This window comes from Helianthus annuus, chromosome 1 (assembly GCF_002127325.2).
Source record: "Helianthus annuus cultivar XRQ/B chromosome 1, HanXRQr2.0-SUNRISE, whole genome shotgun sequence".
Classification (NCBI taxonomy): domain Eukaryota; kingdom Viridiplantae; phylum Streptophyta; class Magnoliopsida; order Asterales; family Asteraceae; genus Helianthus; species Helianthus annuus.
In genome coordinates this window covers 31,509,751-31,522,800 of record NC_035433.2, presented here as the reverse complement: position 1 = coordinate 31,522,800, position 13,050 = coordinate 31,509,751, and the positions used below count along the sequence as shown (strand labels likewise).

At 37.8% G+C, this 13,050-nt stretch overlaps 1 protein-coding gene across 1 annotated transcript; it reads right to left on the bottom strand.

The window, feature by feature from the left end:
* Window positions 1–633: 633 nt before the first annotated feature.
* Window positions 634–6,143, bottom strand: LOC110944556 (polyadenylate-binding protein RBP45). The gene is made up of 7 exons (XM_022186218.2): window positions 5,758–6,143; window positions 4,552–5,026; window positions 3,056–3,111; window positions 2,845–2,975; window positions 2,655–2,751; window positions 948–1,148; window positions 634–872 (listed from the first exon to the last, which is right to left on the bottom strand). The coding sequence occupies exons 1-7, from the start codon at window positions 6,067–6,069 to the stop codon at window positions 870–872; spliced, it is 1,275 nt and encodes a 424-aa protein (XP_022041910.1). The 5' UTR covers window positions 6,070–6,143; the 3' UTR covers window positions 634–869.
* Between the last annotated feature and the right edge of the window lie 6,907 nt (window positions 6,144–13,050).

The following is a 13,050-nucleotide window of genomic DNA, read 5'->3' as shown; positions in this document are numbered from 1 at the left end:
TACGCCTTGCGCTTAGACCCCAGACGAGGCTAGGGCTGTTCAAATTGCTCGACGCTCGTTCAATGCTCGCTTGAAAAATGCTCGGATCGAAAGAACTAGTTGAGTGTTTTTGTATTCCTTGTTATTTGTTAAATTTTTACTTGTGATCTATTGGACGAAACATAAGGGACGAAAACTGCACTTTATTCTAATAACTATTACTCCTATCATCACTTTCTTTGTTTGTTCTGCGACGCTTCTCGATACTCGCTCGATGTTCGTTCGAAAAATGCTCGGATCGAAAGACGCTCGCTCGACTTTGGCTATGTTGAAAAAAACGCTCGGTTCGGTTCGGATCGGTTTGTAAACGAACCAAGAACGAGCAAAGGTCTAATCGGTTCAATTTGGCTCGTGAACAGCCTTAGGCGAGGCCTATGCGCCTTGAGTGCGCCTAGCCATTTGATAGCTATGTCTGAAACTGAGGAAAAAGGAGAGAAAAATAAACATGGGATTGTTTACCTCTTAAAACTTCAATGACTTAATAATAACAAAAAACTTTTATGAGTGACCTGATTGGAATACTCTTAAAATTTGGTTACCATTTTGTGAAATATTTCCTAAATTTAATTTATTCTCCTAGTTATACCCAGAACGGAAACAAGTGCAGGAAAGCACGACCCACGTGCTTTGTTACTTGAAAACTCGAGTTTGAAAAACAAATAAACTTAAAAACAAAACCAGTCACTGACAAAACAGTTGTGCAAGAAGAAAACGTCACAAACATCTCAAAGCAAATTCAGAAGAAACAGATTTGCTTTCCGGTCAGGTACTCGACCCTTGTTCATCGACTAGAACAATCCGCGCCTCCGAGTTCAACACGCGCATGCATATCACTGCACCATCAGCCCATCATAATAGTTACATATTTTGACAATATATTTCAATAAATAAATGTTAACTGATAATACCTGATGCTGCTGAGGTTGTTGCTGTGTCTGTGGAGGCTGCTGTGGTGGCTGTTGGACTTGGGGATACCCACCATATCCAGGATAGCCTCCATAGTACATTGTAGTAGGATCTTGTGCAACCGGAGCATACCCGTAAGTCTCATATCCTTGTCCATAACCATAGTATCCGCCGCCATTGTATTGGCTTTGCTCCACCTGAGGCTGAAGTTGAACAAATGCAATACATCAATCCTTGTCGCTTCTTAGTTTATTTCAGTAACTAATTTTAAGCAATATTAATTAACATAACATATTCACTTTTTGTAAAATTAACTAAATAATTAATGTCCATCGAGAATTAAGGGTCTGAATTTCCGCACAAGATGAACCTAACATGAAATTTGTGGGTTTAGGTTCCATAGGTATCAAAGGCGCTAGGCGCATAGGCCTCAGCAGAGGCCAAGGTGCAAGGCGCATAAAAAGCAAGGAAAAAACACACTTGAATGAAAAAAAAAATAGAAAATATATTATGTATCAGAATATCAGATCAATACCATTCTTCAAATAAAAAAAAAAAAAAAGCTATTATATAACATTTAATATCATCTACCATCTAATTAGTACCAAAAGTTCCAAATAGTGAAGATTAAAATGTAATTCCAAAACTTGGAAATTCTAAAGTTCTAAACTGGATCAGAAATCTTGATGAAAGTTTCTTCAATCGGTATTGGGTGGATTGTGGAAGCTTATATTGTGAGGATCAATTATTTTGCATTAAATAATAAAAAAATCAGTATTTAGTGCGCTTGGAGAGCTGAAGCGAGCACCTAAGAACTAGAAGCGCAACTAATGGGCCTTGCCTGGAAAATGCGCCTAGGAACATGAAGCAAGGTCTTTCAATAACTATGGTTTAGTCTAAACGAGTTCGGGTCAATTTCATGTTGAACACATGAACAGATTTAGCTGAATGGGTTGTGTTCGAATTAGACACGATTTACTAGAGTTGCACCTCTCTGAGGACATAGTCCAGACTCCAGGATAGGAGTTCATGGAGACATGGGATTAAAGTTAAAGTTGTTTAGGGGAGGGTACTCTAGAGCTTTAGTTGGGTCTTAAGGGTTTAGATTTTCCTAAACACTAGGGTGACTATGCATGTGACTGTCTTGATGCAGGTATTGTATATATATGTGCTTTCTTGATGTTTTATATGTTTATGTTTTACTATGCTACTATCTCATCATTGCTTGTGTAATTTGGTTGCTTTTTTTCTTATGGTCTTGCAGTTTAGTTTGTTGTCTGTTGTTTGTTCTCGAGATGGGGGTCTCTCTGGAAGCGGCCTCTCTATCTCTAGAGATAGAGGTAAGGTTTGCCTACATCCCACCCTCCCCAGACCCTACAAGTAGTTTTGCTATTTGTGGGATTTACTGGGTACGAGTGATTGATTGATTGATTAGTTGTGTTCGTGTTAACACGGCGAGTTCGCTAATTGACCCGTTTAACTTTATTTCTTTTTCAAAAATTAAATTAATATGTTTCAAGTAATAACATAAACATTTAAGTATTTTTTATGCCAAAACTTAAAGTGTTTACACAGACTGGCATAGTTTGAACATAGCTACTTACGAAAAAAAAATACTTTTGAAGTATTAATAAGTAATGCCGGATTCGACCAGTCAACCTGCAAGCACGGCTCGTTTAGCAAGCCCTATTAAAAAATCTTGAACAAACCTGTTTACTTGCAGGGCTACGACCCCATGAAAGTCGTACAGTTTGTCCACCCAACTGAGTTCCTTGCAACATTCTCAGGGCTTCTTCAGCACAGCTTCTGCACGTGCATGATAATAATCATGCAACAAACCATGTTTAATTATCTTTTAAGTATTCTTAATCCATTACAAAATTTGAAAAAAACACATACCTGTCAGCAAATTGAACAAACCCGCACCGCTTGCCCATAGGGATCTTCACATGAACTAACTGTCCATATTGGCTAAACACTTGCTTAAGTAGGTCGTCTGTGACGTTAGGATCCAAACCACCCACGAATATCTGCAATGAAATTTCTCAAATTTGTGAGATTTTATGTTCTTTAAGGAATACGAGATCTCGTAATGAAACAAATTACTGACAGTCGTATTATTTGGATCTTCCTCATTCTGTGTTCCCTGTGTATTCTGGTATGAAGCTGCAAGTAAAGTAACCTTATATAAAGTTAAAAGAATGTAGATAACCCCGAATCCGGCATTGGATTCAGATCCAACAAATAAACTGTAATATAGAAGGGACATTCCAGATGTTTGGCCACACGCGTTGATGACAAAGTAGAATCAGACAACAATAATCATTATCCATAGAAAACAACAAAATTTAAGAAACGTGTGTCCTGAAATCAGAGCACAGTACCACAGATAAAAAAAATATTAAAAGGTTGCATGAGCTGCAGAACCAAACAGATAATGTTGACATCTGTGATCTTGTTTTATTTATACAATTCATGTTTCAATACAGTCAACTCAAACAATAAATAAATAATGACATGCTCTCCTTGCTTTTTTTCCTTCAAAGTCACATAACAGAGTCTAAACTGTGATATATAAACATAATCCTATATGAATGCAAAATGAAGAAACAATTTACTGAATTTAAGCATGGATTCCCAAAAAGCCAACTGAGAAGGGTCAATTCTGACTCATGTCTTAACAACTAAACACAACTTTCTTCACCTCAGTCCTCATGAACAAGAAAAACATGTACATGTGCACTTTAGATTTACGAAAGAAATGTTGGCGAAAATAACAAGTTCAGGATAATGGAAAGGTTGTAATATAACTATATTAGAGAAGAGACATCATCATAGAAATTGTAAACTTAATTTTGGTAACCGTGATATCCCATTACTGTTGAAATCACAGAACCCCACCAATACCCTGCTAACCAATGAGATAAGGTAAATCGCAGCTTCAGTTAAGCAAGTGGCCTTCAAAGGGGATTAAAGACAGATAAAGTAAACTTTAGGTAGAGACACAAGGGTAATGAACATAAAATCTTACGAAAGGGAAACAGATCCAAGTAAAAAAGTAAAAGAAAAAAACTGACAAAAGAGCAATTGAATGGCAGGAAACTGTAAATTGACTTGAAAGGAAAGACCAATATCAATAGACTTAAATGTAAAACTGAAATAACGTTGCCTTGAGGAACTGAAATAAAAAAGGAAAGCGCAATTTTAACGGCTTAAAATGTAAAACTGACCTAAGCAAGGCCACCCACTATAGGGGTAACAATTTCTGCTGAAATCAGTGCCAGGCCCTTACATGATAGAGCCTCTTGATACCCTGCTTTGAGACAACAGTTCTTATAAGCTTTTGCATGTTTAATACATCACCAGTATTTAATGCCCAAAATTGCTCAAAGCACGGGAATGAAATGACTGCAAGCTCGAGAATATCTTCTGAATTTAAATGCAATACTAATGAAATGAACTTAAGATTTTAAGAATAACACACTTCTAACAACTGACAGAGAAAAAAAACTAACACAGAGAAAATAAAAAAAAAACAGATCACAAAGTTGTAAAAAGTAAACACAAGCATGAATTTGTATCCAAAATCACAGTTGAAACATGTACCTTTTGGATATTGTTGTGGACTAACAGTAGTTTTGTTAGCAGCGGGCCCAATGCGCATTGGTCTGGTTGAACATAATCTTCCATTCATCTCGGTCATTGCACGTAGTTGTTCAGTTTCATCACCAAACTTGACGAATCCATAACCTTTTGTGCGTCCCGTCATCCGATCAGTTACAACTTTTGCACTCTTTACAGACGGATAATGAGCTCTAAATGTCTCCTGTAATGTATAATCCGTAACGTCAGCTGCCAAATCCCCAACAAATATGGTATAATCAGGAGAACCATCTCCACGTTTTTCACCAACGCCAAATGAAGCCCAGTTCAGCCTGAAGTTTTGCTCAACATTGGGCATAAGAGTACCATTATATGTCTGTAAATGCCTTTCTGCAGCAGCACGACTAACAAACTCAATGAAACCATAACTTTCAGATTGTCCAGTTTGCTTGTTACGAATAACTTTTGCAGAAATCACCTGCAAGCAGTAACATGACTTTTAGATCATTCATGAAAGAGAGAATTATAAAAATTTCAGTAATAACAAACACACAAAAACATGCACTGCATGTTAGTTAACTACAGAAAAAGGAAACTACCATCTTGCATACATGGATCAGTTTGGGCAGAAACAGATAGGGAAAAAATTACAAATTACTCATTTTGGCAAGAAAGAAACAAACTTGCCCTTCTAATGTCAAATGGCGGGCCAATCATATAACAAGGAGTTGAGTTAATACTTTGCAATTTAAAAACAACATTCTGAAACTTCTGCATACTTTCTATTATTCACTTACTCTAAACAGTGCCATACTTGAGTATTGATCAACCAAAATAGATATTGTCACAAAATCCTCACTAACTATGTATTTTAAGAAGTAACAAGCTCCTCGAAAACAAACCAATGAGCAACGTGTTTTCTGGAACAATGAAGTAATGAAATATTGAACACCCAAGCCCAAGGACTAAATACATATTGCTTAAAGAAGATGCATCTGTGACTTGAATTAATCAAAGGAAGTAATGTTCTGAATATATTATAATTACTCCACCATCATAAATCCGAATTTATCATTACATTGTAGTGTACATGATCTTCTAAACAATAGGCTTTTATTAATTCATCAAAGGCACAAACACGTTCACATACAATACAATACAATACAAAATCAAAAACTGAAAACCTAACCAACAACATATCATATATACCTCTCCAGATTGTGCAAAACAGCTAACGAGATATTGTTCATCCATCCAATACTGCAAATCGCCGATCCACAGCGTACGGATCTCATCAGCGCTAGCCGGTTGATGAGGCGCACCGACACCGGCGGCCGGTGGTGCAACGGCGTACTGCGGCACAACAGCGGCAGCCGGTGGCGGTTGCTGGTTGTAGGTGTACATTTGTTGAGGCGGTTGTTGGTGGAACTGCTGCTGTGGTGGCGGCTGTTGCTGTTGATTCATCATCATCCATTGTTGCTGGTACCGTGGATCCATAACCGCCGGTGTTGCTGGTTGCATAACGAAACCCTAGAGAGAGAAAGGAGAGGGAGAGAGAGAGAGAGAGATGGATCGGAATATGAGGACGTAATGCAAGTAAGGTGCAGAGAACCGATTTTGGAGGTTTTGAATATTGGACCTTTGAGTTTAGAGTAATTCTGTTTGGGCCCTTCATTTTGTTCAAGTGCATGTTTAGGTACTCTGGTGTATGTTTGTAACTTTATATTGCTATAATGTAATCTAAATACGCTTTTTGGAACGGCGAATTTCAATAAAAGAGCTAGCAAGAAGCTAGAAAAAGCATACAAACCACTTGCAAATTGTAAACACTTCAATCTTTCTAAAAAGATTTTTAAGGTAGACTTATTTTTAATCCAAAGAAATGTTAAGGATTTAATTTCTTCCATTACTTTAGCAACGCTAGCCTTTTTATTTTCAAAATATGCTTGGTTCATCTTCTTCCAAATGCACCAACAAGCCGTAAGGACGATCGCATGAATAACTCTTCCTTTTCAATCTTCCACATTTAGATTTCTATGCATCATACACAAATCACGAACATCGAACGCATAAATAAGGGGAATGCGACACCAATTACTAACACCATGCCAAATCCAAGAAGCGAAACAACAATTTGCGAGAAGATGGTCTTCTGTTTCATCGTTGTCTTCACACAATCCGCACAAATATGACTCCACTTGCACGTTTCTTTGTTTCAAAGCCACTCGCACTAGAATTATTTTCTTTTCGACATGCTACCTGAAAATATTAACTTTTTCGGGAATCCAATTGTTCTACTTTGGAACAAATGGAGGTACTGTAACAATAGATTTTGAGATAACCTTCTTCATGGATAATACTGAGAAACCCCCTTTCGGATCCGACATTTAAATCCAACAATCTTGATTATTATTCAAAACAATCCCATTAATTAGGTCTGTACACACGCTTAAATCGAGATATTTCACCTTGATTAAGATATTTTTTCCACCTCCACTCCCATATAACAACCTCTTCAACTCTCTCAAAACATTCTCTAATCAATATAACTTTGTCTTGTTCAATGGAGAATAAATTCGGGTACAAGTCCTTGAGAGGCTGATTCGACACCCACGGATCTATCTGAAAACGTACTTTATCCTCTACATCCCCTTTAATCAACTAAGAGAGTAACAGAACCGACTATTCAAGAACTGATTCAATACGAACCATATTATTCTACATACCCGCCTGAATTTTAGTATATGGAATAGTTGAACACAAACGAGCAGACGAATGAAATGCTACAATAACCTTTCTCCAAAGCGAATTAGGCTCATTTCTAAACCTCCACCACCACTTTGTAAGAAGTGTGATAGTTGCATCTCTAAGGAGAGTCAATCCAAGACCTCCCACATCAACATGAGATGTTTTAGTACCCCAACTTACCTAATGAATTTTTTATTTATCTTCATTCCTACCCGAGAAAAACCTTCTTCTGCTTTGCTTCAAGTTGATCAAGAATTCTACAAAGAGCTTTAAATAAAGAGAAGAAAAATTGTTTCCATTACCGATTTTAGTAATGTTAGTCTACCTCCAGTTGACAACATTGCAGTTTTCCACAAAGTTCTCTTATCAAAAGTGTCGAAAACAAATTCCAATGAGAAATTTTATTCATATTCACCCCAATAATAAGACCCAAGTATTGATATGGTAATGATCCCACTTGATAACCCATTTGCTTAGCAAAGTCAAAGACTTCTTCATATTCCACTCCGATTAAATTTGACTTTGCATAATTTATTTTGAAGACCCAAAAACCAAATGGAAACATCTTAAAATTCTAGCCATGTTGAGCACATTTTCACTAGACCACTCTCCAATTAACGATGCATCATCCGCATACAAGAATGCGAAACAATAGGACCGACATTCAGAATTTGGATACCATTATAAATGCCCAAAGTAACCGCCTTCGAAATCATACAAGTAATGCCTCCATTCCGATAATAAAAATAAAAGGTGACTGAGGATCACCTTGCCTTACCCCCCCCCCCTTTGAAATTGAAACTCGACCGATGGAGATCCATTGACCAAAACCAAATATTTAGCCGAACCCAAGACTTTTTTAATCCGCATCCTCTATTTAACTGAGAAATTCATTTGGCACATATTCAAGTGATTTAATGTAAACTACATTTGTTTTAATATATGGTTTGTATTATATTTCGAGTCATTTTGTGTTGTTTTACCATTGGATTTGTATATTATTGAGTCTTGTGTGTTTTGTAGGGTTCCAGAGGAGAAAAGAACTAAAAACGAGCTAATATAGATGAAACCGAGCCTTTAGACAAGTCGTATGTGATCGGGAGGATCAATGGCACGAGAAACGAGGAAAAGAGCCTTGTCACATCACGCGCCAAAGGAGAGGAACACTCGTCACGTTACGCGACGAGCTGAAAGTCAAATGTCGGTCAAACGATTGCTTACGTCGCGCGAGCATGGAAGAAATACCCGTTGCGTGACGCGACGGGGTTAAATGTCACGAATCTGCTTTTAGGGTTTGGTTTTATTATGGAATGTTATAAATATGAGTTTTATCCTTGAAAATCAGAACACACATAACCCTAGAGGAATTGGAGGTTTAAGAAGGTGATTTTAGGAGCAAGGAATCATAAAGTTGAAGACTTTGAAGTGTAGGATTGAAGAACTTTCGGGTTTTACTATCTCGTGCTTTCATCTTTTGTTCCTGTTGTCTTATATAATGTTTTGTGAATCGAGTTTGATCATTGTTCTTGTTCTTAAGACTATGTTAGGCTAGATTTCTTATCACTATCTTGGTCGTACGATGAATTCACTTCTTTGACATATGTTTATTTTGGTTTTTGGACTAGATTGTGGATTTAATTATAAAGTAGTTAACTTTTATTTCAATGTTCTAATGTATATGCATGCTTGATCTTGTTTAAATCTTTATCATATGTTTCACTTGCATTCTTGTAGATGTCTTCTATGTATGAATGCTAGTTAGGTCGTAGACTGTGTGTTACCAGCTAGTTTAATGTTAATAGTATACGCTTTCCCGTAGAAACCGTGATTAGGGTTTGAATAAGATTAAGTGTTCTACCAATTTTCAACAGCCGTGAGGTAAGAGATTGTTGGCTAGTCTCGAGTGATTAGGTTTCTAGGTTAGATTCTTCGTGAGGAGATCCCTTAGTTCACGGTCTCTGTTTGCTAGTTGAGTTAGATTATAAACCTTAGTTTCCCTAGACTTTCGTGTTGTGAGGTAGAGTATCTAAGGGTGTTTATTAGTACATTAGGATAGCCTTTGAGGGAGTCCTACAAATCGATCAAATTACGGCTTAATAGATTGCCATAGGTTTCTTCTCGAGAAAGGTCGAAGGTCCTGTTTGGTTATCTTTTAAGTTAGAATATAAAGATCTTGGTTTCCACAATTAATCCAAAACCGTTAGAACATTTCATTCAAGTGTTGGATTCAGACCTACACAATGTGTTTCCTCATCATTTGATCACATCTCAGTCTCAGTTCATGTCTAGTTAGTTCTAGTTAATTTAGTAGTTCATTAGAAAACCCCATAATCAACAAAACACTTAGTCGTGGCAGTCTAGTAATTAGAGGTCGAGTCTAGTAAACGTAATTAGAGAGTCTCGTGGGTTCGATAGTCGGACTTGCTTAGCTATACTACTATGATCGTACACTTGTCGGTTGTGTGTTCTAGGTTTTAGAGAGTCTTACTTATAACTTGAAAACTTAGAGTGTCTAGTTTAGGGTTAAAATTAATTAGTTTAATTAGACCACTTTGAGCACATCAAGTTTTTGGCGCCGTTGTCGGGGACTTTTGGCGATTATGTTTATTAGCTTTGATTACTTTTCTAAAATATATGCGCTACGTGTGTTTTGTTTTGGTCTTTTTGTATATTGAGTCAATAGGAGTCTAATTGTCTATTTCTTTTTATGTGTTTGTCATGGTGAGTCGTGTGAGTCTTGTAAGTATGTGTGAGATTTATGGAGGACCGCATTTTACCGTTAAATATCCACAATATGAGGGGTCCTTTGAAGATTACTATGCTAACTCCTTTGGGCAGCCGCAACCATATTATTCACAGGGGTATCCTCCATGTAACAACCTGCACTTTCGTGCTTGTTACTCTCGTTACACTCGTTACGCCTAACACCAGAGATTCTGATCATAATGTAACTACATCGCTTACTTCGCATACATTTGCATTATATCGCATATTTTCAACACGCTATATCGCACATCACAACGCATACCACGCTAACGCTAACGATGACATCGCGTGAGTATCTAAACTACTCCCCTCGCTCGTCGTAGCGCAACACAAACACAACGCAAACTCGAAACGCAGTTACTTATGCTATAATAATGATAATGGATAAATATAAATATCTGAGTATTAAACATGTCTAAACGCGCACTCGCTGGCACGCGCAACTCAATTTATCGTACTGAAGCACAACATAACATGACGCTACTTATCTCGCTATAACGCTTAAAGTACCCAAAATGATTAAATCAACGAAACGCGACAAACGAAACAAAAGTTGGAAAACTGACAAATGAAATCAGGCTGTCCGAATGGACATCCGATCGAATGGACTTTCGTCCGGATGACCATCTGCTAGGATGGCCCTCCGATCGAATGGCCATTTGACCGATGGAAGCCATCCGACCCATTCGACCTCCTTAACTTTCACCCTCGCCTATAAATAGGACCATTGTATCTCATTTCAACACTTTGGTTCTCTCATCCGATCACACGCACTCAAGTCACTCTCAGTTACTTTTTATCAAGATTCAAGGTTATTTCATAAGTATTTCTCCCCAAATCTCGTACAATTATCATCACTACACACTTCTACATCGACTTCTCCATCAAAATCACACATTTTCTTCTCGAAGTCGCCATATTTGGACTCCTTGAAGGTGGTTCTCACTCAGTTTCTTATGCAAACTGTTGTATGACATCATCTTATTAAGATTGGTTCAGATCTAAAGGATTTCCACAATTCTAACTTAAATCTCCACAAGATTTCAACTGTTTCCAACTTTTCTTCAACGTTCTTCACTTTTCTACTCAAAACTAATGGAATCTAGACTCATTCAAACTCTCTACTCATTCCTTAGTGGAGAGCCGGCTTGAAAACGGATTTCCACTGGAGAGATGACCGATTAACGGGTCAGACATGAAACTTCACCAAGAACAGTGAATCTGATCGAATGGGGTGGTTCCCATCTTATCGAATGAGCTAGGCTTGATGTGTTTTCCGTTGTTTGACACGTTATCACGCCGTCTTCGTTAAACCTCAAACTTTTTAACTTGGAAAATTTTACAAGTCTTCCAACAACAAAGATCGCCCACTCGAGTGGCCATCTGATTAGATGACCATCCGATCGAATGACCGTTCGACCAGGCGGTTTGACCCTTATACTATTCCTTGTCCAAAATGATTTGACTAAATTTCAAACTTAACAATTTTACAAACACCACACACTCACTCGAATGGCCGTCCGTTCGAATGGCCATCCGCTCGGATGACCATCCGTCCGGATGACCATCCGATCGAATGGGAACTCATCCGTTCGGATCACCATCCGAACACCCTACCATTCGACACTCTGTTTTACGCATTGTTCAACGCTTACGCTATTGCTCTATGATCAGGCTAACTCCAATGCGCTCCTTTCAATCCAATCAAGTCTGTGTTTACTTGTTTAAACACGAACTGTGAGTATACTCGAACCCTTTTTTTCGCTTAACGCACTTTTGGGTGTAACATACGTTCTCTACAAAAAAACACAACACTTAAATGCATTTCAACGCTAACCACACTCGCATGTTATACGTGATTAGTTGAATTATTTGTTGCTATGCTTATACAATGTTACATACTGGACCGCCTCTAGCAACGATAGTACTATAGTTTGGACTCAGCACCTGTCGTGGACAGGGGTTGCTAGGGATCACAACAGACTCTACTTCACGTATTCGCAGTGGTGATTACGTGTTGCGCATACTCCAAAACGCAGTCTCGTGGTTAGGATGTATCATTGTTGGTAGCTTACTTGATTCGCTTATTATGTGTTACATGCTGGTTATGCATAAAGGCTTTCTATACTATATATATGCAAACTTGTATACTCACAATACTTTTTGTATTGACTCTATTTTAACGTATGTTGCAGGTTAATCGCCGTTTATCTTGAATCAAGACTAGGAAGTCTAGAAACTCTCATAAAATCTAGGTTGTCGGATTTGTATTGTTTGAGAGACATGAAATCTGTATGACTGTTTGCTGGAATATTGTTTATTAGTATGGGATCATGAACGCATTAAATATTGTCACTAAATAGTTGTTATGGATTCTCTTGAGCAATTTGATTCGCCTAGTGTCGCGCCCCGATAATTCCGCCATCGGTTGGGGTGTGACACTCCATTTTATTGTGATGACCTGTATCAGCAACCATATCATCCTCATTTTCTGGTAGCGACTATGGTTAAGGTAGTGGTGATGATTGGAGCAAGATAGAGAGTCTGTTGACTCTACTAGTTGCTAAGGATGTCAATTCCCAGAAAATGTTAGCAGATCTCATGTACTGTTCTGTTGAGTGGCAGTAAGGTTGACTTATATGTCTACTTTTCCACTATCACCCCCAAAAAACCAAACTCTGCCTTATGAAAAGTTGCCAGAGTACGATTAACCTCTGGATTTGAAATCACTGCTTATATACCCGGTATTGGCCATAATTCACAAGAACATTCTGTAGTCTTAGTAAGAGGGGGGAGGGTTAAGGATTTAGCCGGTGTGAGATATCACATTGTTCAAGGTCATATAATTTATCGACTCGGCAACAAAGATTTGAAAGATTAGGTCTTTTTCAACTTCACTGTTTCTTTTTCTTTCACAAGAATACGATTCAAAATCAAAAATTACAATAAACTTATTTTCTTCCAAGAAATGGATTCAAAACTAAAGTA

Bases quoted from the DNA above. Each gene is read 5' to 3' on its own strand.
- LOC110944556 (XM_022186218.2), bottom strand. From the start codon at position 6,069: ATGCAACCAGCAACACCGGCGGTTATGGATCCACGGTACCAGCAACAA. The intron at 5,027-5,757 runs GTATATATGATA...TACTGCTTGCAG, and splicing joins GTTTTGCACAATCTGGAGAG to GTGATTTCTGCAAAAGTTAT. The intron at 1,149-2,654 runs GTTTGTTCAAGA...GTTCAACTTCAG, and splicing joins GTAGCCCTGCAAGTAAACAG to CCTCAGGTGGAGCAAAGCCA.